Source organism: Dendronephthya gigantea, unplaced genomic scaffold, assembly GCF_004324835.1.
Source record: "Dendronephthya gigantea isolate DGI-Jeju-01 unplaced genomic scaffold, DenGig_1.0 000671F, whole genome shotgun sequence".
Classification (NCBI taxonomy): domain Eukaryota; kingdom Metazoa; phylum Cnidaria; class Anthozoa; order Malacalcyonacea; family Nephtheidae; genus Dendronephthya; species Dendronephthya gigantea.
The window spans coordinates 2,619-28,631 of record NW_021163681.1 but is presented as its reverse complement, the minus strand read 5'-3'; the positions used below and the strand labels follow the sequence as shown (position 1 = coordinate 28,631).

General features: G+C 35.3%; 4 protein-coding genes across 4 annotated transcripts; 3 read left to right on the top strand and 1 right to left on the bottom strand.

Moving 5' to 3' along the window:
- Positions 1–6: 6 nt before the first annotated feature.
- LOC114544161 (regulator of nonsense transcripts 1-like) lies at positions 7–2,759 on the top strand. The gene is made up of 12 exons (XM_028562874.1): positions 7–52; positions 150–267; positions 359–515; positions 582–668; positions 746–801; positions 874–916; positions 1,029–1,086; positions 1,167–1,240; positions 1,379–1,633; positions 1,780–1,923; positions 1,998–2,093; positions 2,185–2,759. Exons 2-12 carry the CDS (start codon positions 158–160, stop codon positions 2,323–2,325), a joined length of 1,221 nt encoding a protein of 406 aa, XP_028418675.1. The 5' UTR covers positions 7–52; positions 150–157; the 3' UTR covers positions 2,326–2,759.
- Positions 2,760–2,952: 193 nt separating this feature from the next.
- Positions 2,953–8,296, top strand: LOC114544162 (ankycorbin-like). The gene is made up of 21 exons (XM_028562876.1): positions 2,953–3,227; positions 3,336–3,412; positions 3,503–3,562; positions 3,918–4,006; positions 4,078–4,200; positions 4,321–4,391; positions 4,638–4,744; positions 5,051–5,154; positions 5,236–5,319; positions 5,456–5,490; positions 5,585–5,662; positions 5,735–5,767; positions 6,315–6,389; positions 6,672–6,740; positions 6,895–6,955; positions 7,056–7,141; positions 7,230–7,292; positions 7,420–7,500; positions 7,614–7,718; positions 7,819–7,884; positions 7,959–8,296. The coding sequence occupies exons 1-21, from the start codon at positions 3,183–3,185 to the stop codon at positions 8,031–8,033; spliced, it is 1,587 nt and encodes a 528-aa protein (XP_028418677.1). The 5' UTR covers positions 2,953–3,182; the 3' UTR covers positions 8,034–8,296.
- Positions 8,297–8,308: 12 nt separating this feature from the next.
- LOC114544163 (BTB/POZ domain-containing protein 2-like) lies at positions 8,309–10,527 on the bottom strand. Its single transcript, XM_028562877.1, has 2 exons — positions 9,801–10,527; positions 8,309–9,489 (listed from the first exon to the last, which is right to left on the bottom strand). The coding sequence occupies exons 1-2, from the start codon at positions 10,454–10,456 to the stop codon at positions 8,829–8,831; spliced, it is 1,317 nt and encodes a 438-aa protein (XP_028418678.1). The 5' UTR covers positions 10,457–10,527; the 3' UTR covers positions 8,309–8,828.
- Positions 10,528–19,823: 9,296 nt separating this feature from the next.
- Positions 19,824–24,079, top strand: LOC114544164. The gene is made up of 10 exons (XM_028562878.1): positions 19,824–20,640; positions 20,759–20,936; positions 21,215–21,380; positions 21,483–21,623; positions 21,922–22,186; positions 22,424–22,492; positions 22,623–22,682; positions 22,881–22,970; positions 23,544–23,633; positions 23,713–24,079. Exons 1-10 carry the CDS (start codon positions 19,824–19,826, stop codon positions 23,811–23,813), a joined length of 1,977 nt encoding a protein of 658 aa, XP_028418679.1. The 3' UTR covers positions 23,814–24,079.
- The last annotated feature ends 1,934 nt before the right edge of the window (positions 24,080–26,013 follow it).

The following is a 26,013-nucleotide window of genomic DNA, read 5'->3' as shown; positions in this document are numbered from 1 at the left end:
TTCCCGTCCAACTTGTTTTATGATGGTACTTTACAGAACGGCGTCACCGTTGGTAAATATGGTTTTTTCCAGCTTTGAGTTCTGACTAGATTTTACCCTCCAGCTGGTGTATGTTGGACAATACTAATACAGCATAATTTTTTCCACAGCTGAAAGAATGCAGCCAGGTATGGATTTCCCTTGGCCAGTACCTGAGAAACCAATGTTCTTTTACGCTACAACTGGGCAAGAAGAAATTGGATCTTCTGGCACCTCCTTTCTTAACAGGTTAGCACCTCCACTGCGACTTTTATTTCTGATTTTAAAAAGAGATAAATTTGCAGACATTTACATTTCCCATCATAATCTTGTCGTGTAGGACCGAGGCTGCTGCTGTGGAAAAAATTGCAACTCGATTTCTCCGTGCTGGTGTTAAGCCTGAACAGATTGGCGTGATCACTCCTTATGAAGGCCAACGAGCTTATATCGTCCAGTACATGCAGTACAGTGGCTCTATGCATGTCAACTTATACCAAGTAATATCTCTTTATTGCTGCTATACACCACTTGTTTGCACAGTATATGACTTCAGATATTTTTAGGAAATTGAAGTGGCAAGTGTGGATGCATTTCAAGGACGTGAAAAAGATTACATTATTTTGTCTTGTGTCCGTTCTAATGAACATCAGGTAAATGCATCTCAAAAAACAGGTGATGTTCATGTTATATGTATACTGAAGGAATATTTCGTCTGTGTTTCTTGTAGGGTATTGGCTTCTTACAAGATCCTCGTCGTCTAAATGTTGCATTGACTAGAGCCAAGTTAGTTTTGCCTTTTGTCGTTTAATATTTTACTCGGCTTGATATTTTACGCGGTACTCCTTTTTTGTATAGATATGGAACTTTGATTGTTGGAAACCCAAAAGTTTTGTCCAGGGTTGGTAAATCCTAAAGTTTCTTACGTATTTTATTTTGTGGCGACTCTGCTCAATCCTTCACAGATCTGCCTAGAATATTTTTTGTATCTTTACAATGTTTTATTTCTTTAGCAAGAATTGTGGAATCACTTGTTAAACTATTACAAGGAGAATAAAGTTCTTGTTGAAGGTTGGTCTTTTTTAATGAGAATTATTTGCAAGTGCTTAGATGGTTCTTAGAATTTTGAGATATGTTGATCATTTATATAGGACCTTTGAACAACATGAAGGAAAGTATGATTCAATTCAGTAAACCAAGGAAACTTGTCAACAAAACAAACCCGGTAAGTTATGTTTCATATGCTGCAATCATTCTGAGAATCATTCTGTACCGACTATGAACCATTTCCCATTACCCTTACTCCATTCTTTAAAATCACAAGAGATGCTGTAACTTATATTCTTATGCTTATCATTCATAGGGAGGTCGCTTTATGAGTTCTACAATGTTTGATGCGCGTGAAGCGCTTATGCCCGGCCGCGTTATCGGTCCTGGTTTTGCGCCACAGATTGATCCTACGGCGACATACCAGGACGCTTACTACCGGACGCATGACAGAATGGGTTATATTGGTGCGGAGCGAACAGTTGCAGCTGCTGTTGGAAATATCCCTATTCCTGTGGGAATGTTTTTGCCACCTATGCCTCCCCAACCTCCACATAACTATTACAATCAAGTAAGTCCAAAACTTTTGTATCAGATTTCAGATTCCGCAGTTAAACTACGCCACAACTGGGAACTACGTTTTGTTATAGACAAGAACATTTATACTGTACCCTGTTTCAAACTATGTTTGTTTCATTACTATGTTTGGTTTTTTAGGCCATGCCAGGTCGCCCAATGCCAGGTGTACGACAACAACATGTTTCTAATCAGTATAATCGCAACAACCGTGCACAAACTTCAAACAATAGACATCAAGTAAATCATGGTTCCTATGGCATGAATACAAGCCAGGCTAGTCAGGTAAGATGATAACTTAGGGAAAAAAATCTCCAACACTTGCCGCTGTTTGTTGATAATATATATTGTAATTACAGGAGGCCTCACAGCCATTATCCCAAGGTCCGCTTACTCAAGGTGGTATGTCTCAACCTATGGCATCTCAACCATTATCCCAACCAGAACTGTCACAGGTATGTAATGCAAACATCTGTAGTACTTTCACTATGAAGTCTTGGAAGCACAATTCTCTTAAATATTTTACCCTGTGGTTTATTCTTATAGGATAGTTACTTGGCTGAAGATTTTCACTTGAAGTCTCAAGGGGATGCAGTCCTCTCTCAGGATTCCACGTATCAAGGCGATCAGGGTTACATGAACTCCCTGCCTGATTACAGCCAACCTAACTATGCCTCCCAGTATTAAGTGCCCGTCTGCAGGCATGTAGGGGACCCATACAGTATCAGGCCTGGTTCCCACTGCCCTCATTCAGGCCAAGATTGGAGGGAGATGCAGTAAAGTAGGTGATTGTACCCTCGGAGAGTTGAGAACAAACCCTTTGTTGAGATAAGTTGAGATTTATTACAAGACCATTTCATCGTTCACTATTATTACCACTGAGTTCGTTATAACAGCAATAGCAGGCAACTACTGAATCTTGAGTGATATCATTTAGAACAGGAATGTAAAGAATACCATTGTGTCAATTATGATAAAGAATACCAAACTAGTATTAAACAGTTGAGACATAAGTTAAATATATGTCTGTCAGATAATGAAAGTGATGACCAATTCACTATATCCATTTCTAGTTGTTCGCAAAGCTTGTAACCACTCATTTTTACAAATATATCTTTAAAACGCATTAAAATAATTTGATTGTTGAAAACAGGTCTACGGTACCTACCATACTTGATATGCAACTATTCACATCGAATGCAAACGACATCATTTCGTTTGATGGTATTTAATAAAGTATGGGGGATTTGATGGCCGCTGTTCGTAAGATATCTGATATCTCAGGCTCACGTGGACTGTTCTTTTGCTGAGAGTAAAAGATTAAAAATTGCGTGAATTGTTTTGTTTTTTGCATTTTGTTTATTTTAGGATGTTTGTATTTACTTTTTTAGTCAAAAATGTCTGAAATGACCTTTGTGATCATGGTTACGACTTATGTTTACGATGAATATTCGCATATTTCGCTATATTTACCTGCACGTCAAGGTCCCAAACATTGATCAATGGTCCCAAACTAGTATTTAGTAAAAAGTTAGACGTTTAAAATGAAGAAATTTAAGGACAAACTTGGGAAAGGATCATCTTCTCATGTTAGTATTAAAAAACAAAGCTATGAAATTGCTTTATTCTATTATAAAATCGTACTTTATACAAGAACGCACGTATTAAAATATTCACCATGTCCTTTTTTTCTGCAGGTAGCTTTGATGGAGTGGACGAAGTATGATGATAAAATATTGGATTATATTGTTCATAGTGAAGAAAATAAGTTGAGGTAGGTATAACAGGGTGGGTTGAGAACCACTTTAAGCTGTTTTTCCCACATAAACCTGTAAATATAAATATTAATATTTCTACCAAATAGGTTGGCTTTATTGAGGAAAGGTGTCACACCTTTAAAGAAGAAATCTGATGGAAAAACAATGTAAATATTTCAAAAATATATAAATATGAAAAACATGGCCCATCTATTTTGTATCACTGTCTCACGTGTTTTAGTCGGAAACTATCACTGATACTGTGACAAAAATCATTGTTGGTTGTATTATTGTACTGTTTTATATATTTATTTATTTATTTATTTTGCTTTGCCACTTGAATACAAAGAGATACTGTAATACAAACAGCACAAAGTTAATACAAATGCACTAATATTCATAAACTGATAAATCACATGGCAGGGTATTGCTACAACTCATGCCATGCAATTACAGAAATAACTGAATGTCTGAATTAAGATCACAATAGAGTCCTTCCAGTGACTCTATCATCTCTTTCAGGTTGGATGTTGCTTGTGAACATGGTCACGTTGAATGCCTTGAAGCATTACTAGAAAGGTGTACTGATGTTGTACCAGTCAGTAAAGCAGGTTAGGAAAGTTGAGTGATTGAAGAGAAGCAAATTGAAAATCTCTTCAAAATAATTATTTTTTATCATAAGGTGGCTCAGCACTGCATACTGCCGCAAAATCTGGGAGTGCAGATTCCATTGTTAAATTATTGCAATATAAAGTTCGAGTTGGAAGTATAGATGCGGACAAGATGACAGCCTTGCATCATTCAGGTATTCAGCTGTATTAATTTTTGAAACCTTTTTGTGTATTTGTAATACATGTATCATATTGCAAATCCAGTCTATTCATTTTGAATTGAAGAAGATGCTAAATTTGTTTTGTATTCACAGCAAGCAAAGGCCATGTTGATTGTGTAAGAATTCTTATTCAAAATGGAGCAAAGTTAAATTCAAGAGATAAGGTTTGTTTACTTATTTGCAGTTTCTTTCAAGTTTCAACCACCAGGCATTAATGACCTGGGTTCACAATGACTGGGTTGAAATGAGATCACTCCACCATTGCAAATTATCTCATGAATGTTAAAACCTAACCCTTTTTGGGAATTTTATAATACTTCATAACAGAAGCCAATCTATTCCCTTTTTTCTGATGTGTAGAACAGACACTACCAAGTTTTCAATAAAAATTAACGTCTTTGTAAATATAGGATGGTAGAACACCATTGTTGATTGCTATTCAGGCTGCTCGGGAAAGTATTGTACAAATACTTGTGGAAAATGGAGCAAGAGTCAATGTCACTGATAGTGCACATAAGTAAGATCCTTGTTAAATTCCAGGGGCCGGTTGTATCAAGCCCGTTTAGCTTAAACGGTGGTTAAGTTCAAAATAGAAAGTAAGTCTATCGTTTTATTCAACAAGCAAACTAAATGTTTTTAACCTTAATACAAAGATACTGTTTACAACTACATATTCAATGCATAATATTCAAGTTGACTTATTCAAGAGAGATGTAAGAGTGTTATCTAATCTTGATACAACCGGCCCCAGATATTATTTTATTATTAATAGACTACAAACATTATATGTGGCATGATAGAGTATTTTAAACCTCCTTTTTAGAACACCATTAATGTATGCGTCTTTGATTGGTCTGAAAGATGCTGTTTGTACATTGTTACAACACGGGGCTAATCCATTATTGAGGGATAGTAATGGTCACCAAGGTACGTACAATATGAACATTTTCCATGAATGCTAGCTGGTACATAATATATTGCATTGATGAAGAGCTTTTCATATTCCAGCTGAAGATTTTGCTCGGATCAGTGGCTATGGTGAAATTGTGAGGATAATTTCTGACACTCCAGTTTTACCCCAATGGGATTATGGTATCTATAACCATACCTCTATTTTTGTATTAAATTATTGTAATTGAATTTAACTTAATGTAGTAATGAATTTAGCTGCTGGTTTGCCAAACAATCATTTAATAAATACTTACTGTACTTACAATTATTTTTGTAGCTGAGGAATATATTGATGATGAGGACTCTCAAGATGTAAGTGATTTTAATTCTTGTTCTTATTCCTGCATTTTGAAAATCACAGTTCCAATTTGGCATTACTTTGCTGATGTAATTATTCCCCCTTTAGGGATCTGTGATTGGTAGTAATGACGGCTCCGATGTTGCTTCAATGTTGTCTCATCCTGATTCAGAACACAGATTCGGTGTAAGCTTGTTTCCTCGATAACTTTTTTATGTGGCACCTGGCACTGCTGATTTTATGCTTTGACTGTTTTAGAGTGTCTACAGCAGTGACAGACGATCATCTTCGGTATGTTGATGCATTTATTAAATTACTAAATTGTTCAGTTATTTTGTGCCCCACCATGACATTTGCGTCTTAATGGCATCATTTCGAAGAATTCTTTACTGCTAAACAATGAACAGGAGAATCATTAAGGCCATTGTAATTACAGTGCTTTTTTCCTTCCATATATAGTAAGCCATCCATCCATTGATTATATATGTTTGGGCACAGCAAAATTGCATCCTACAATAGCACAGCTTGTACTTGTACTGTGTAATTAAAATTTTATCCTTAAAGCAAATATTTCTTTAAATCTTAAGTCAACGTCATTAGGAAGATAATCTTCTATTAATCCAACTTTTCTATGATCTACTCAAAATGTTGACAGGACATTGGCGCCATTACTTTGCATATATGACATAATTAAGTTGCCTTGCATTTTACCAAAAGCTTTTAGTGTATACTTTATGCAGACGTTTTTCTGGGGAATGATATAGCTGGCATTTGAAAAGTTGCATAGCTGCATCTTAAGTTGATCTTAGATGAACTAAAATAGTATTTTTCTCTGCAGCATTCTGTTTCAACATTCATTTCCTCATCATCGCATCCTGGCAGGCTTGAAGCAAATGTTTGTAAATTGGATCAGGTAAAGCAGTTGTTTTTTTGTCTTCATCTTGATTTGGTCTTAGTTGTCCAAATTGCTGCATGAAAACATTGCATCCAACATCTAATATATGAGACAAACTAAACCAATTAACAAATAGGCCATGTGCTGTTGGTTTTGTATAGTCAGTCCAAAAACAACACACAATACATTGACTTTCTGAATGACTTTACTTGATTAATGATAATATGTACCTGCATGGGTGATTTGTTTCTGTATATGTATGCAAGCTTCAGATGATCATCTGTCTTTAAACATGTTTAGGAGTTAGAAAGAGAAAATAACCGATTAAACACTCAACTGCCCACAATGGAAATGTCACACTCAAACAAGGTAAGAATTAAGAAATATAATGTACCGTGATGTGAAAAACATTGCTTCAAACCATTTCATCGCAATCTATGTACTACATAAATTTCTGATTTACCTTGTACACCGACAATGCAAAATAAGAACTTAATAAAAAATTCTATTTTGTTACGTCTAGAACAAAGTAAACAGATTGAAGGAGGACATTAATTATAACAAAATAACTGTTGGACAATCTGGTAAGATTGAAATAAAAAATTAATATAAAACTTTAGTCAATTACATATCAAAGTGATGTCCTTCTGTTCCATTAATTTAAATTCAATTTTTTTTTCAAAGATGATGTGGAAAAAGTACAACAGGAGAATTTTCAGAGGGAAATAAATGCATTAAAAGCAGAAAATGAGCAATTGAAAAATGAGCTGGTAAGATATATTTTAATTACAGACTGTGGATTTTATGCATTATAATTAACTTCTCTGAAATAAGTTATATTAAATCATTCCTACATAGATTGATATTAATGTTGATGACAGTATACCAACTATTCCTATAACAGTTTATCAGGAATTAAAGGTAACTTAATTAATATATAAACCAGTATTATAATTGATTGTTGTAATGTAACTATACAGGCCTAGACAAAATTGGTTGGTACAGGTTTAGGTCACTTACTCATCAGGTGTTCTCTTATGTAAAATAGGAATCGACTGAAGAAGAACTGTCAACTTTGAATGCTAGTTTTTCAAATTTAAAGAAGGAAAATGATAATTTAAAACGTCAGGTATGCATATATAGTGTTTAATAATGGGACCATGCATGCATGTTATGGCAATGCAGGTATATCATTAATGTAATATATAGATGTAATAATGCAATTGAAAATGGTTTGTTTAGATTTTGGAATTGAAACATCAAACACGGGATGAGGCACAAATGAAATCTGAGCAGAAAATTTGTGCTTTGGAGGAACAAGTTTTAAGGCTTCAAAACCAGTTGATGGTATGAAACTACATCATCCTACTTTGTAATTTGATAAACTGCATTGTTAATACACTATATCTGCCAGGTTTTTAAATGCTATATTTGCAAATTCACACAGGAGGCAGATACTGAGCATTCCAAGACAATTAATGTGTATAGATTACATCTACTCAATGCACTACAGGTAATGAAATTAGCCTGGACTAACTTTAGCTAAACCAACTCATTTTAAAACAGAAATCATCAATCTTGCTGTAGGGAGTTATAAGCAAGGATGTTAAAAAAGCATTGGAACTTATTTTGAAAATACGAAATGATGAGCAATTTTGTTGATGATCTGGATCATCGAAGGAAAAGGAATAGAAAAGATGAATAGGTATTCTTTGAATCCCACTTTAATGCCTTTTGTATTTACTGCAGCACACAAACAATTATTTTAGCTTAGAGCAAATCAAAAAATACATAAACAACTTACTTCCATATACATTTGAGCAGCCTACATTGTAGATGGTCTGTCAACCTGGGGCCGGTTGTATCAAGCCCGTTTAGCTTAAACGGTGGTTAAGTTCAAAATAGAAAGCAAGTCTATCGTTTTATTCAACAAGCAAACTAAATGTTTTTAACCTTAATGCAAAGATACTGTTTACAACTACATATTTAGTGCATAATATTCAAGTTAACTCATTCAAGACAGATGTAAGAATGTTATTTAATTTTGACTTATCCACCGTTTAAGCTAAACAGGCTTGATACAACCGGCCCAAGAACACTAGTTCAGTTAGCTAATGTTATTTTACTCAAGGTCTTTTCTCAAGATCTCTGAAATAACACCATTATGTACATATATATATCACAAGGCCTAAAATTCTATATATAAAATGTGTTTTAGCACTTGATTGTAATATAGGACATGTATGTTACATAAGTTTATTTGATATCTAGGATGTTGATAGTGGAGATGACAAACACTTGTTTATATAGCTGTGTTTCTAATGCATTTCATACCCACAATCAACTTCAGTTTCAAGGTAGCCAAATATATACAAAGTTTAAGAGTATAACAGTCACTCAAAGATGTTCACCTAACTACATCATGCAGATATGTCAAAATTAGGGTACATTTTAGAGTCAAGTGTAGAAAATTATTTCAGGAATTTGTCCGTCCTCGACCGAGGTTCCATTATTGTTTCCAGTAGCATATGAAAAATGAAACACAATATTCTCATCCTTTGGTTCAGGTATTTCACAAACAACTTTACGCTGTCCTTTTGTGCCATAATACGAATCAGCACCTTTCAAGGTTGCACTTGCAACATAAATGATGCTTGGGGAGAGTTCTATTGGTTCACTGAACATCACACGGAATATGCTTGGGGTTCCATCGCAACTAAACGCTGTGTCGTTCTCTCCACAAACCAAGCCAGTCTCAGTGTTAATGATTTGCATTTTGACATTGTAATCACTGGGACCATGAATTGCACCATAAAGGCCCAAACCAACAACAAAGATACGCTTGTTTACCGAGAACCGAATCCGATCACTTGTACCACTATAACCCCATCGGTTTTCAACTTTTGAGAATCTCCTGACAGACTTCTCCCGGCCGGTCAGGCAACATCTTGGCTTATCAATGAAATTAACTTTTGGTTTGGGATTCACATGGAAATACAGAAATAAACTGACAATTTCTTTCTCTGTTAAGATACCAGATTGTGCTGGGCCTGTTGCAAAATCTTCCACTGGCATCAATGGGAAACGGATCTGGTACAAAGCCTCAGATAAGACACACCTAGAAATAGAATTAATTTTTCATCTATTTGCAGAGGTTGGGTTTTGGTCGAGGGTACAAAGTCGAGGGTCGATTTTTGTCGGATTTTCGATCATCGATTTTTGTCGGATTTTCGATCATCGATTTTTGTCGGATTTTCGATCATCGATTTTTGTCGGATTTTCGATCATCGATTGTGATTATTAATTTCAAATGTCAACAGTTCTCTAAGTCGTAACCACTAAAATTTAGACGTGAATCCTTGCAAAGAGCTCCCTTCCATACCAGAATATATTAATGATTGTAATACACGAGAGATCTGTATTATTTACCTTAGATTTGCTGGCGTTTTGTTCAATTCCTTTCGCTCGCATTCTTGTTTTGCCCATCGCACTGCGTGTTGAAACAACTGGCTTTCTTTCAGTCCTAGTGTGTCACGTTTTAAAACAGCTAACAATGTATTGTAATCAATATCCGTAAAACCTTCGGCATTAAAACTTTCAAACGTATTCTTATCAATACATTCCAAACATCTAGTTGCTAACTGTGACTCGTCAAATAATCTCGCCTGTGTCAACAGCATGAATGCATTATCAGGACGAAGGTTTTTCTTTAAAAAATCAACGCAAGCATCTTCCATAATCGGCACTACGTATTTTTTAGCTGCATATAATGTAGTCATGACAGTTTCTGGGCCGATTTGGATCTCGTCTGTATATAAGAATTTTAGGAGAGCAAGAAAAGCTGATGATTCTACATCAGGCAGTTCTACATCATCATTTGGGCTTGCTATACCACCATTGAACATTGCATCAAAGACAGCGCTTCCCATTGAGAGGACAAACCGATGTGCAGGAATACGTCGTCTTTGCGAACCCTTGCCAACGATAAAATGAACATCACAGAGTATTTCATTATTGAACAAAAACTTTACTCTATCGTAGACATTAGTTTTTCCTGCTTGCCAATTGTACGGTTGTGTAGACATACTGTTTCTTGCGATTGTTTGATACGCGACATATTGATTTTCCGTAATGGAAATATCGAATCAAACTAATCTTTCTGGGTTATAAGCCCATGTTACGGGTCACGGAATATATAATTAGAATCGCGGAAATATATAACACAGTGTTTCCAGTTTTCTGTGTTTCCATGTTTCTATGTTTCTTATTTCTATGGTTCTAGTTTCTATGTTTCTATGTTTCTACGTTTCTGTGTTTCTATGTTTCTGTGTTTCTATGTTTCCAGGTTTCTACGTTTCTGTGTTTCTATGTTTCTGTGTTTCTGTGTTTCTGTGTTTCTGTGTTTCTGTGTTTCTGTGTTTCTGTGTTTCTGTGTTTCTGTGTTTCTGTGTTTCTACGTTTCTACGTTTCTACGTTTCTGTGTTTCTGTGTTTCTGTGTTTCTGTGTTTCTGTGTTTCTGTGTTTCTGTGTTTCTGTGTTTCTACATTTCTACGTTTCTGTGTTTCTATGTTTCTACATTTCTATGTTTCTGTGTTTCCATGTTTCTATGTTTCTGTGTTTCTGTGTTTCTATGTTTCTATGTTTCTATGTTTCTATGTTTCTATGTTTCTATGTTTCTATGTTTCTATGTTTCTATGTTTCTATGTTTCTATGTTTCTATGTTTCTATGTTTCTGTGTTTCTACATTTCTACGTTTCTGTGTTTCTATGTTTCTACATTTCTATGTTTCTGTGTTTCCATGTTTCTATGTTTCTGTGTTTCTGTGTTTCTGTGTTTCTGTGTTTCTGTGTTTCTGTGTTTCTGTGTTTCTACGTTTCTACGTTTCTACGTTTCTGTTCTGTGTTTCTACATTTCTATGTTTCTGTGTTTCTGTGTTTCTGTGTTTCTATGTTTCTATGTTTCTACGTTTCTGTGTTTCTATGTTTCTGTGTTTCTATGTTTCCAGGTTTCTACGTTTCTGTGTTTCTATGTTTCTGTGTTTCTGTGTTTCTGTGTTTCTGTGTTTCTGTGTTTCTGTGTTTCTGTGTTTCTGTGTTTCTGTGTTTCTGTGTTTCTACGTTTCTACGTTTCTGTGTTTCTACGTTTCTACGTTTCTACGTTTCTGTGTTTCTGTGTTTCTACATTTCTATGTTTCTGTGTTTCTGTGTTTCTGTGTTTCTGTGTTTCTGTGTTTCTGTGTTTCTACGTTTCTACGTTACTACGTTTCTGTGTTTCTGTGTTTCCATGTTTCTGTGTTTCTGTGTTTCTGTGTTTCTACATTTCTACGTTTCTATGTTTCTATGTTTCTATGTTTCTATGTTTCTATGTTTCTATGTTTCTATGTTTCTATGTTTCTATGTTTCTATGTTTCTATGTTTCTATGTTTCTATGTTTCTATGTTTCTATGTTTCTATGTTTCTGTGTTTCTACATTTCTATGTTTCTACGTTTCTGTGTTTCTGTGTTTCTGTGTTTCTACGTTTCTACGTTTCTGTGTTTCTGTGTTTCCATCATTTCTGTGTTTCTACATTTCTACGTTTCTACGTTTCTACGTTTCTGTGTTTCTACGTTTCTGTGTTTCTGTGTTTCTATGTTTCTCTGTTTCTATGTTTCTATGTTTCTGTGTTTCTACATTTCTACGTTTCTGTGTTTCTACATTTCTATGTTTCTACGTTTCTGTGTTTCTATGTTTCTGTGTTTCTACATTTCTATGTTTCTGTGTTTCTATGTTTCTGTGTTTCTACATTTCTACGTTTCTACGTTTCTGTGTTTCTGTGTTTCTACATTTCTGTGTTTCTGTGTTTCTGTGTTTCTGTGTTTCTGTGTTTCTGTGTTTCTGTGTTTCCATGTTTCTACGTTTCTGTGTTTCTGTGTTTCCATGTTTCTGTGTTTCTGTGTTTCTACATTTCTACGTTTCTGTGTTTCTATGTTTCTATGTTTCTGTGTTTCTACATTTCTATGTTTCTACGTTTCTGTGTTCCTGTGTTTCTATGTTTCTGTGTTTCTGTGTTTCTATGTTTCTATGTTTCTATGTTTCTATGTTTCTATGTTTCTATGTTTCTATGTTTCTATGTTTCTATGTTTCTATGTTTCTATGTTTCTATGTTTCTATGTTTCTATGTTTCTATGTTTCTATGTTTCTATGTTTCTATGTTTCTGTGTTTCTACATTTCTATGTTTCTACGTTTCTGTGTTTCTGTGTTTCTGTGTTTCTGTGTTTCTGTGTTTCTGTGTTTCTGTGTTTCTGTGTTTCTGTGTTTCTGTGTTTCTACATTTCTATGTTTCTACGTTTCTGTGTTTCTGTGTTTCTGTGTTTCTGTGTTTCTGTGTTTCTATGTTTCTACGTTTCTGTGTTTCTACATTTCTACGTTTCTACGTTTCTGTGTTTCTACATTTCTATGTTTCTATGTTTCTATGTTTCTATGTTTCTGTGTTTCTATGTTTCTGTGTTTCTACATTTCTACGTTTCTACGTTTCTGTGTTTCTACATTTCTATGTTTCTATGTTTCTGTGTTTCTGTGTTTCTGTGTTTCTGTGTTTCTGTGTTTCTGTGTTTGTATGTTTCTATGTTTCTATGTTTCTGTGTTTCTACATTTCTATGTTTCTGTGTTTCCATGTTTCTATGTTTCTGTGTTTCTGTGTTTCTATGTTTCTATGTTTCTATGTTTCTATGTTTCTATGTTTCCATGTTTCTATGTTTCTGTGTTTCTGTGTTTCTGTGTTTCTGTGTTTCTGTGTTTCTATGTTTCCATGTTTCTATGTTTCTGTGTTTCTATGTTTCTGTGTTTCTGTGTTTCTGTGTTTCTGTGTTTCTGTGTTTCTGTGTTTCTGTGTTTCTGTGTTTCTGTTTTCTACGTTTCTACGTTTCTGTGTTTCTGTGTTTCTGTGTTTCTGTGTTTCTGTGTTTCCATGTTTCTGTGTTTCTACATTTCTACGTTTCTACGTTTCTACGTTTCTACGTTTCTGTGTTTCTACGTTTCTGTGTTTCTGTGTTTCTATGTTTCTCTGTTTCTATGTTTCTACGTTTTTGTGTTTCTAGATTTCTATGTTTCTATATTTCTATGTTTCTGTGTTTTTGTTATTCGATGTTTCTATCTTTTGGGTTGTCTGGCGTCAGTACAAGTAAAATATCATAGTGCCACAAAGGGTGTTACAGTGTTGATGAGATTTATATTTCCAAGTGCTTGTTTTGCAATTTGATTTGTTGCTGACGTGGCAAAATTTTCCCCCTATTGTACGCGGGTAGTAGGCGTAGTAAGTCGTCTAGTTGCATTCCGACTAACAAGTAAAATGTATTTGTAAAATACCAAATTGGTGTTACAGGGTTAATGTACGACACTGACTGCGACGGTGTAAATACAACCAGTAATTTTGTAGAAAACTAACAAATATTTTTAATTTAACATAATAGGATTCTTACAAGCGGAAAGCTCGACAAACCGCCATCACGCATTAGGTGATTATAGTGTAGCCGAGGTAGCTTTACCATTTTCAATAATCACTGGTTGTATTTACACTAAATAGATATAACGATATTGTTTTAGTTAATATTTCTTAGTATATATTTACTAACTAAAGTTACTTCTTGTTTAAATTTTTCCGAATTTGTTCCAGAGTTTTATCAAACAAGGGCAAATTACACAAAAAATCGTGTTGTGTAACCAGTCCAATTAATTTGGTGTAAATCTTCTTAACGTCACTGCTATAATCATTAGAAATATTTCCATTTAGTCCTTTCAATGTAACATAAATAATCATTACTATTAAAAACTCTAGGCGATTGAACGGTTCTTCAATTTGGGAGTTTGTGCGTTCCTCGTAGAAAATGCGAGAGCTTTTGAATGGCGATGATTGAATTTGTTGTTTTTTTCGATTGCCTGATTTTCGCTTTCCCTTGACATTTTCAGAACTGATTACTCTGCAACTACCATTTTCCCCACAATGACCTTTGCATTTACACTTGTGCCAGCAACTCCCATAACGTGGTATGCACTTGCATCGGCTCTTATAGGCGCATTTTTTCCCAGGTCCATTCATCTTTGACCTGCCGGCGTTTATTCCACACCGACACGCTCCCCTATTTGAATTATCTGTCTTTTCTTTGTTTAATAAAACGCGGCCATTATCGTGGATTTCATTATTGTTCTCCTCAGCGTGTTGGTTTTTATGAACTAAGGCATCATAATGACCTGGTCCACCATGGTTAAATGTTAACAATATTGCTTCTCCATTCCCAATAGACGAACGAGGGTATATTTCATAAAATGGAACAAGATTTTGCGTTGATAGCACTAGTATCGGTATCTGCAAGACGTTGGACAAACCAAGTGGCATCAGGTCCCCGATAGTGGAAGCGAATACACCCGAATTTAAAAAAGCATGTGCTTGTTGCTGAAAGTCGACGTCCTCACCCACAAATTGCTGGTATTCTTCAGTGAAAGGTCCTGTCCACTCTGCGACAAGATGGCTTCGCAAAATATCACTTATTGCGGGAACAGAGACTGCTGATGAGATCCCCAAAGTATACAAATGCTCTCTAACATGCGTCTGCAAATCACATCTACTCAATAACTGCGAAACTTGAAATGCGACTGAATTAAAAAAGCAGTTCCCATCTCCTGCAATTCTGACGACTTCTAGACCCCACTGGCTTGCGATGGAGTTAATTTCTTGCTCGATGGTTTCCACAGAGCTGTCTTGTTGTACTTGTTTCGTGGTGAGAAGATGACGTGGCACCTCTGTTGGCAAGGTACGTGCATAGATTTTTTTCGCTTTCCAACTATCTCCCTGATAGATTCGGATGATCTCCAAAATGATAGCCCTTGCTTTAAGTACTCCAATGTGTCGTACTCTTCCTTCTCAGATCTTTCCGAGTAGTCATGTTCGGCCACAATCCATTTACATTTGATATTCCTTTGCAAAATGGAAATGCCATCCAAAATTTCTTCTACTTCCTTACGCGAATAACTTTCAAGTCCCTTAACCTTGCGTGCTGGTCGTTGATTGTTTTCGGATCTCTCTATCTCTTCCAGACACCTTTCTACTCCAAAATATTCTAATTTTTGTCCATATTCAGTTATCAGAATGTGTTCATTCTTTTGAGTTTTTGTCACTTGGATAGATGACATTTCTTTCTCGTTTTCTTGGGCCAACCTGTACAACATTCTAAACATTTTCGTATATAACAATGGAAGCCCTATGCGGTTGGTTGCAACAATTTTCTTTAAATCCCTATGAAGCCTTTCATTTTTGTTTGTTCCACACCCAACAGGTATGTCCGACAAACAACCCTTATTTATGTGAACCTGAATGTTTTTTATTTCCTTCAACATTTCTTTAGTAAGAACACTCAATCCAGCTGCATTTTTTACAGATTCCCATTTATTGCTAAATTTTTCTAAGTTTTTCGAAATAACGTCAGGCGAAGGCGAAGGCCTAGACCTTTTTTTCCCGATGTCTCCTGGTTGACGGAAAACTAAGCCATATTCTTTAGCCATGCCAGACGAGTATTTCGAACACTTTGGTATTTTACGCACTAATCTTTGCACTGCGTGGAATATGTCTAGCTTAATGGGTACACCGGGAAAATGCTTGCTTAAAAATGATGTCCATTTGCAACAGTTATCGAGGAATATTCCTTCTAAAATGTTATTTTGTGTCAGAAATCTTTTCGAAAGTTGTTGAAACAAATTTTCAAGCTCAGCTGTTCCTTCCGTTTTAGTAAATTTCCACTGGATAACTGTGCCTTTTTCATTTAATACGCAAAATAGGCTTTGAAATAATTTTACCCACTTATTATCACTTTCGCGTAAATATCCGATATTCGAAGTTGCTTTAAATGTGTGATCGCAACTAATCCATCTTGCAGGAATTGTTGAAAAAAAATGCCGATAAAATACTTCTTCTGACTTAAATCTGGAAATGATTGCACCCCCAACTAGCGTATGTCCTACGCATGGTAGGTCCATTTGTTCGAACGTTGGGAAATTTTGACTTACTTCTTTTGTTAGGCCAATGTTTATAGCAATGTTATGATCACGGTAATAACGTTGCGCTCGTTCATAAAATGCTTTTTTGTAACATCGCTGTATAATTTCGCAGATCTGATTAGAGCTAAGACCTGCATCAAGTAGCTCTTCCAGATAATCGACAAGTCGATTTGTGAAACCTGACTTATGACTTAAAGTGAATGGTACATTATAGTTATTCACTTGTTTTACGACGTCCACATCTATGCTATTTATTTCAGTATGGCCTAGATCACATGAGTACTGCTTGTATACCAGTAATACGGGAGAGGTAAGGCCAAATATGATACGCGGATTTAGTCTTTGCAGTCGCCCATTTTTCCAAACTCCTGTGTTAACTAGGTGACCCTTTCGATTATTTTCACACATTTTATCGTCTGTTTCACACTTAGGACAAAGTATTGTATTTCCTTCAAGTAAAGCATTAAATTGGCACAGAGGGTCAAAAAGAATGTACGGAAGGACACAATACGACTTTGGATCATTTACCCACGTTTCATCCAAACTTGGAAATATATCGTACCTGATATCAGGGGGTTCCATAGTATGCTCCGTATGGTATTTAAGATCAGCAGCTTTGGTTGCAGACTCGATGCATTTTTTGACATATCCATTGATATCGTACCCCACAGTTAACGTAGGCTTCGCTATTGACAATAGAACGATAATAAGTGAACAAAAATAGAACGCTTTCATCCTGATCGTTGTGTTTTCATTATACATGAATAACCATTTTTATCGTTTTTATATCATCTATTTATGCTGCATATACGGAAATGGGAATAATCTGGTTAAATTAAAGATTCCATTGGCGTCGACACACAAATTGCTGCTGGCCATTGACCACCTTTTTTTATATTGCATTTGCTCCATTACCTGTCGGTCTTTTAGATAGGGCACCAAGTTCTCATATCAGAGTTGTAATTATCGTCGGCAAGGCGTGTCTCCTTGGGGGTACACCTTGCCATAACTGAGTCTATTTATAAAATCACATTATATAAATTTCGTATTTTCTTCGTAAATATTTTGTATTAGTTAATGTGATTTATTTACGTATAGAAATATTGCAAGCCATGGATTTTGCATAGCCCTCACCGCAGCTCAGTTTTCTGAGCATCAATACTGACACATTAAATCTCACACAATTTTAGGATAATTTTGGCTGGAAGTAATGGTTTCCCAGCCGGTTTATTTCCGTCAAACAAGATGATATTTATATGAATACATTCCAACAAAATTCCAAATATTCATGCTCAGAAAAGGGTGGAGGTGAATTACCGCCAGCACCTGTACAAGTACGCCTGAAGTAAAATAGTTAATTGAGATATTCTATAATTGTCAATTGAGGTCCTCTATGTATCAGCTATTGCAAATCATGCAATTTGCATAATTGCTAGAGGAGGAGGTGGGTTGAACTTTAAACGAGCTCTATTTTCTGCGATGTCACGCTTACACTGACCGATTGTGTTTTGGGTATTCGGTCTTGTTAGTTTTCAAATTGCTGCTGGCCATTAACCACCTTTTTTTATATTGCATTCGCTCCATTACCTGTCGGTCTTTTAGATAGGGCACCAAGTTCTCATACCAGAGTTGTAATTATCGTCGGCAAGGCGTGTCTCCTTGGGGGTACACCTTGCCATAACTGAGTCTATTTATAAAATCACATTATATAAATTTCGTATTTTCTTCGTAAATATTTTGTATTAGTTAATGTGATTTATTTACGTATAGAAATATTGCAAGCCATGGATTTTGCATAGCCCTCACCGCAGCTCAGTTTTCTGAGCATCAATACTGACACATTAAATCTCACACAATTTTAGGATAATTTTGGCTGGAAGTAATGGTTTCCTAGCCGGTTTATTTCCGTCAAACAAGATGATATTCATATGAATACATTCCAACAAAATTCCAAATATTCATGCTCAGAAAAGGGTGGAGGTGAATTACCGCCAGCACCTGTACAAGTACGCCTGAAGTAAAATAGTTAATTGAGATATTCTATAATTGTCAATTGAGGTCCTCTATGTATCAGCTATTGCAAATCATGCAATTTGCATAATTGCTAGTGGAGGAGGTGGGTTGAACTTTAAACGAGCTCTATTTTCTGCGATGTCACGCTTACACTGACCGATTGTGTTTTGGGTATTCGGTCTTGTTAGTTTTCAAATTGCTGCTGGCCATTAACCACCTTTTTTTATATTGCATTCGCTCCATTACCTGTCGGTCTTTTAGATAGGGCACCAAGTTCTCATACCAGAGTTGTAATTATCGTCGGCAAGGCGTGTCTCCTTGGGGGTACACCTTGCCATAACTGAGTCTATTTATAAAATCACATAAATTTCGTATTTTCTTCGTAAATATTTTGTTTTATATCATAGTAAGCGCACACGTATTTCGTGGTTTTAATGCAAGTGCACAATTAAGTACAAACGGTGCGATGGAGTTTGACAAATGAAGGTTTTCGAAAGAAACACAGCATTGCAAGTTATTAGATTCGATAAAATACTACACTAATCATTATAAAATATGTAGTAATCGTTATATCATTATGTAGGAGAACGGTGATCAGGAAAATTTCCACAGACGATATTCGAATGCAACTAGACTAAATTTGCATGATGCGCGCATTCAAGCTCCCCAGAAATATAACACGATTTTTGAATTGGCGTTCATGATTTTACAAAATTAATCCGCCATAATCTAAAAGATCTATAAGAGGATTAGTCGAGGACGTGCGAACACACACCTTTTAATAATTGCTAATTGAATAATACAGTTTCGAAATAATGCAGACAAAATTTGACAGCTCTCACTGTTATAAAACCCGCGCCATTTGCAGTATCCTTCAATTGTACACTTCGAAAGGTAAGGATATGTCAGGCAACTTTTCTACATTAATGTCCAGTAAAATGTGTAGTTTTCGCAGCTTCTAAACCTTATTCAACATTCTTCTGTTTTATAGTTTGGTTGACTTGTATGTTTGTAAAAGCTACGCTCCTTTTCTAATCGCTTGTAAAGAGGTAAGGTTCTAAAGTTAGTACCTATAAATAGCAGCTCGAACAACATAAATTTTAGGCTAGCTATATAATGTATATGCACCATTTTAAATTTGCGGTCGGGCCCTAAAAAAAAATTCCGGACATACAATAAATTTGGAAAAGAGACTTTGTTATATGTTATTGTAGTTTCCGCACCATTAAAAGACTGAACATCGGCGAGAATTATGACCGAGCTTTTAGAATAGTGATTAAAAGTTTAACTCCGTATAACCAAAGGACACAAAATTGTTGTAAAACGTTCGTCAACTACTAGATTTGACTTCTGGGAGTCGGTCACTGTGATTACTATATAATAGCGAATATTTTTATTGTAGATTTTTATGATGTCTTCGAGAAGAACGATATTTCCAATTACCACGCCCGCTGTGAATGAATGCCAGCTCGCGAACGCCATCAAGATGGCTCGGGCGATTAAATTCCCACTGGAAGTTTTCCCGGAGCCAATAACTGAATGGCTGATGGCATTGGCATTTTCCGTGAACACACGGCCAGAATTCATATTGATTGCGGCTATTTCGGTTGTGTCCACTTTGATGGGTCCGAAAACTAAATTAAAGATTCGGAACCGTTATCGGGAGCCGTGCAATCTGTTTACCGTGTGTTTGAGTGAACCTGGGGCCGGAAAATCGCAAGCGTTTGAGATTGCTGTGGAGAGTCCAATCCGCGCGTTGAAGGAGCCAGCTCATTCGATGGTCATCCATGACTTCACGCGGAAAGGACTCTTCCAGCACCTCGTCTCTCACGATGGTAGAGCTCTATTGGCTCATTCTGAAATGAGTTCGTTTTACGAATTCATTTTGAAGAAGCAACAAGAGGGCTCAGGTGAGAGACAGTTATTTTGCAGGCTTTACGATGGCATTGCTGAATGGGCACTAACAAGTGCGTGCACGAATAACAGCAGTTCCGCTGGTAAAGTCGAGAAACGGGAGCGGCGTGAGGTCCTTCTAGAAAGCACTTTGGCCCTTGGTGGGTTCACTCAGCCCGAACCATTTCTGCAGCTGTTTAAACCCCTAGCCAAAACCAAGGATGGGTTTCTTGATAGAATTTTGATATGTTCAATAAAACCTCGCTTGTTACTCGAAGAAGAAGTGGAACAATGGTGTGAAAAACTGGAAGAATACACTACACAAGAGTTCTCCGGTGAGTCGCCTATGTATGTATGCATTTATGCCGTGCCGGTGTATGTATGTTTTTATGCATATAGGTATGTTGTATGTATGTAAACTTTACTCGAAATAACCAACAATTTTTTTTTCAGGCGTATATAAGACAATATTCGACAAGCATGAGAACGGTGTCGAGTATTGTTACTCACCTGAGGCAAAAGAGAAGTATACTGAGTACGCCAATAATCTCTCCAAGAATATGAATGCCCAGTGGGATGAAGAAAGCATTTGTACGGAGAACTTTTCCAAGGACAAAAAAAATTTTATAAGGTATAATAACTATTATGCAGGCAATGCGGTATTGAACACTCGAATACGATATTTAAAATACCATTCTATTACCGGAACACCTTAAAATTGCGGAACCAATTTAGATGAAACAGCGCTCGTGGGACATCTTCAGTTGATGAAATAAAGCTAAAAGCATCATTATTATTAGAAAAAAGCCAATCAGGGCGTAACCTGTATGGATATATTAATTTCAAGCCTCATCATTATTAACATTAACCATCCAATTTAAGCCCAATTTTGAAACGTATATTTTCTAGGATATCATGCGTTCTCCACGTCCTCTTGTCTGTCCTCAGTCATTTTATTGACAATGAGAAAGACGGCGAAGAATGTGATATTGAAAAGGAGATTCCGCGAAACATATTAAGTATTGCAGAGGCAGTCATGGAATATTTTGGAGATCAGCGAAAGGCCTTTATGACGGTATGTATATATATATATATATATATATATATATATATATATATATATATATATATATATATATATATATATATATATTTTTTTTTTTTTTCTATCTTCTAGTTGATAAAACCTGTTTCCAAGGAAAACTCCCGTTCATCATCAACAATTCCGGATGATACAGGATCATCGTCTTCCAGCGAAATCATAAATGCATTCGGGCAGTGGTTTGTGGGCAGGTGTAAAGACTATTCCGAAGAATGTGTAAGTATCCGTTCGATGCATGTTTCTGATACATGAATTTTCGAAGAATGAACTTAGATTGTGATCCGGTATCTGCCCAATAGTCGGTTACATGTGACTATAGAAAAATAAAACTCTTTTATGATAAATTGATAATTTCATGCAGTCATTTTCAAAACAGTACTTCATTTAAACATCAATAGTTCAAAATTGCACGAATTAATACAAATATTTCAGTAATGAAAATTAACTTTTGTTAAAAAATGTTAACCTTCAGTAAATTCAGCAAAAGATTGATGAGCTTCTTTCTTATCTTTAGATCAGTAAATTTGCCAGAGAAAAGAAAAAGGTGGGTGATAAGGAGCCTAGCAGTATCGCTATACGGATAGAAAGCATTCCGGACGATGGTGGTCAGCCAATCATAGTAGACAAAAGCGAACTAAAAAAAGCAGTCGTGAAAGAAGGAGGGCAGGATCGAGACACATCTTATTTCTTAAATCAGGACGGAAAAAAACAAAAGGCTGGTTGTTTGTCAATTCCATTGGCATCGTTCACAGTACCCCTGAAGCACCAGGTGTTACAAGGTTGGTTTACGACGGAGTTGTATAAGTTAAAAAAAATATATAACACATATATATTATATGTTCAAATTGATTTCTAATTCAAGTTGGTATTTTAAAGTACGTTTAAAAACACAAGAAACTCAGTGTTTCATGCACTCAAGATATCCCAATATCTATTGTTTTCACAATGTATTCGCATGCTCGTTGCCATTCGTGTGGAAACAAACAAATTAGAACATTCTAAATGATTTGTTACAGTTCTCAAAGGTCTGAAGCTTGACACATTGCCACAAGAAATTGGTTCCGGTGACAAGAAAGCGGAGGAATGTAAGCAACATAAATCCCATACTGCAATTATTCCCTGTACAAAATCTATTTTGACAAAAATTTTTAAATTGCTGCAAAATATGAATAGGAACAATGACCTTAAATCGTTGTCATGTATAATTTATTAAAGGTTTGTCTGATGAAGATGAAAATGAAGGAACTGCAACTGACATGAGTGAGCATGACACAGGTAACCGATCAAAAATCTAGTATTTGTATCCTAAAACCGTATAATAAAACATAGTTCTATATATACTAAATGCATGAATGTTTTCACGCTTTGTTGAGTGCCATTTTCTGACGTGTGTGTTGGGGGTGTATTTCATTTTGAAAGAGATATTTTTGGTATTTTATTTAAAAGTTTTCCTGCTTCGATTATTTACTGTAGTGGGCAGACAAACTCAAATGTCTATTGGATCCATTGAAGACGAAAATAAAGAAACAGAAACGACGATAGATATGAGTGAGCATGACACAGGTAACCGATCAAAAATCTAGTATTTGTATCATAAAACTGTATAATAAAACAATAGTTCTATATATACTAAATGCATGAATGTTTTCACGCTTTGTTGAGTGCCATTTCCTGACGTGTGTGTTGGGGGTGTATTTCATTTTGATAATACGTGTCTGTCGTGTCATCAATGCAATGTCGGATGCTTCAAGAGATATTATTCGTATTTTATTTTAAAGTTTTCCTGCTTCGATTATTTACTGTAGTGGGCAGACAAACTCAAATGTCAATTGGATCCATTGAAGACGAAAATAAAGAAACAAAACGACGATAGATATGAGTGAGCATGACACAAGTAACCGATTGGAAATCTAGTATTTGTATCATAAAACCGTATAATAAAACTATAGTTCTATATATACTAAATGCATGAATGTTTTCACGCTTTGTTGAGTGCCATTTTCTGACGTGTGTGTTGGGGATGTATTTCATTTTGAAAATACGTGTCTGTCGTGTCATCAATGCAATGTCGGATGCTTCAAAAGATATTATTCGTATTTTATTTAAAAGTTTTCCTGCTTCGATTATTTACTGTAGTGTGCAGACAAACACAAATGTCAACTGGATCCAATGAAGACGAAAATGAAGAAACAGAAACGACGATAGATATGAGTGAAAATGACAGGGGTAACCGATCGGAAATCTAATATTTATACCAATCGTTATAAATCTTCTTTTTCTAAACTAAAAATATCATATATTTTAGGTAAATCGGACCGATCAAAACGAGAGATGAAAAAATTAACAGACGCCTTGTCGAAGAATGACAGGCCAAGCAAACGCAAAAGACGAAAAAATGCCAAATGACATTTTACTTTTTTTTATTATAACTCATTGTTAAGATTGTTAATTAATTGTTACGGCTGTATTATTAGACAATTACCTATAATGGGCAGAGTGTTTATGTAATTATGCCTTTATCAGGGAAAAATCAAATGTAAAAAACATTTATTAAATATAAACTTATCTGGCAGATCGATGATCATCTAAATCAGACTAAAGTAGCCGTAACGGTTTTGAAGAATAAAATGTTTCAAGAAAAGAATAAGTGAAAACGAACACAGAAACACTGAAACACAGAAACATAGAAACATAGAAACACAGAAACATGGAAACATGGAATCATGGAAACACAGAAACATAGAAACACAGAAACATAGAAACATAGAAACACAGAAACACAGAAACATAGAAACATAGAAACATAGAAACGCAGAAACACAGAAACATGCAGAAACATAGAAATGTAGAAACACAGAAACGTAGAAACGTAGAAACACAGAAACATAGAAACATAGAAACATAGAAACATAGAAACATAGAAACACAGAAACACAGAAACATAGAAATGTAGAAACACAGAAACACAGAAACACAGAAACACAGAAACACAGAAACACAGAAACACAGAAACACAGAAACACAGAAACACAGAAACACAGAAACACAGAAACACAGAAACATAGAAACACAGAAACGTAGAAACCTGGAAACATAGAAACTAGAACCATAGAAGTAAGAAACATAGAAACATGGAAACACAGAAACACAGAAACATAGAAACACAGAAACGTAGAAACATAGAAATGTAGAAACACAGAAACGTAGAAATGTAGAAACACAGAAACATAGAAACATAGAAACACAGAAACATAGAAACACAGAAACACAGAAACGTAGAAACATAGAAACATAGAAACATAGAAACATAGAAACATAGAAACATAGAAACATAGAAACATAGAAACATAGAAACATAGAAACATAGAAACATAGAAACATAGAAACATAGAAACATAGAAACATAGAAACATAGAAACATAGAAACATAGAAACATAGAAACATAGAAACACAGAAACGTAGAAACGTAGAAATGTAGAAACACAGAAACATGGAAACACAGAAACACAGAAACGTAGAAACATAGAAACACAGAAACACAGAAACACAGAAACACAGAAACACAGAAACACAGAAACACAGAAACACAGAAACACAGAAACACAGAAACACAGAAATATAGAAACATAGAAACATAGAAACACAGAAACACAGAAACATAGAAACATGTAGAAACACAGAAACACAGAAACGTAGAAACACAGAAACGTAGAAACATAGAAATGTAGAAACACAGAAACGTAGAAATGTAGAAACATAGAAACATAGAAACACAGAAACACAGAAACACAGAAACATAGAAACATAGAAATGTAGAAACACAGAAACACAGAAACACAGAAACGTAGAAACGTAGAAATGTAGAAACACAGAAACATAGAAACATAGAAACATGGAAACATAGAAACACAGAAACGTAGAAACAGAGAAACATAGAAACACAGAAACACAGAAACACAGAAACATAGAAACACAGAAACGTAGAAACATAGAAATGTAGAAACACAGAAACGTAGAAATGTAGAAACACAGAAACATAGAAACATAGAAACACAGAAACACAGAAACATAGAAACACAGAAACACAGAAACGTAGAAACATAGAAATGTAGAAACACAGAAACATAGAAACATAGAAACATAGAAACATAGAAACATAGAAACATAGAAACATAGAAACATAGAAACATAGAAACATAGAAACATAGAAACATAGAAACACAGAAACGTAGAAATGTAGAAACACAGAAACACAGAAACATGGAAACACAGAAACACAGAAACGTAGAAACATAGAAACACAGAAACACAGAAACACAGAAACACAGAAACACAGAAACACAGAAACACAGAAACACAGAAATATAGAAACATAGAAACATAGAAACACAGAAACACAGAAACACAGAAACACAGAAACACAGAAACACAGAAACATAGAAATGTAGAAACACAGAAACACAGAAACGTAGAAATGTAGAAACACAGAAACACAGAAACACAGAAACACAGAAACACAGAAACACAGAAATATAGAAACATAGAAACATAGAAACACAGAAACACAGAAACACAGAAACACAGAAACACAGAAACATAGAAATG

Coding starts and splice junctions, on each gene's coding strand:
- LOC114544162 (XM_028562876.1), top strand. CDS start 3,183: ATGAAGAAATTTAAGGACAAACTTGGGAAAGGATCATCTTCTCAT. Junction 7,501..7,613: donor ATGATAATTTAAAACGTCAG/GTATGCATATAT, acceptor TGGTTTGTTTAG/ATTTTGGAATTGAAACATCA. Junction 7,719..7,818: donor GGCTTCAAAACCAGTTGATG/GTATGAAACTAC, acceptor AAATTCACACAG/GAGGCAGATACTGAGCATTC.
- LOC114544163 (XM_028562877.1), bottom strand. CDS start 10,456: ATGTCTACACAACCGTACAATTGGCAAGCAGGAAAAACTAATGTCTAC. Junction 9,490..9,800: donor AAAACGCCAGCAAATCTAAG/GTAAATAATACA, acceptor TTCTATTTCTAG/GTGTGTCTTATCTGAGGCTT.
- LOC114544161 (XM_028562874.1), top strand. CDS start 158: ATGCAGCCAGGTATGGATTTCCCTTGGCCAGTACCTGAGAAACCAATG. Junction 802..873: donor GTTGCATTGACTAGAGCCAA/GTTAGTTTTGCC, acceptor TTTTTTGTATAG/ATATGGAACTTTGATTGTTG. Junction 2,094..2,184: donor CCCAACCAGAACTGTCACAG/GTATGTAATGCA, acceptor TTATTCTTATAG/GATAGTTACTTGGCTGAAGA.
- LOC114544164 (XM_028562878.1), top strand. CDS start 19,824: ATGTCTTCGAGAAGAACGATATTTCCAATTACCACGCCCGCTGTGAAT. Junction 20,937..21,214: donor GACAAAAAAAATTTTATAAG/GTATAATAACTA, acceptor TATATTTTCTAG/GATATCATGCGTTCTCCACG. Junction 21,624..21,921: donor AAGACTATTCCGAAGAATGT/GTAAGTATCCGT, acceptor TCTTATCTTTAG/ATCAGTAAATTTGCCAGAGA.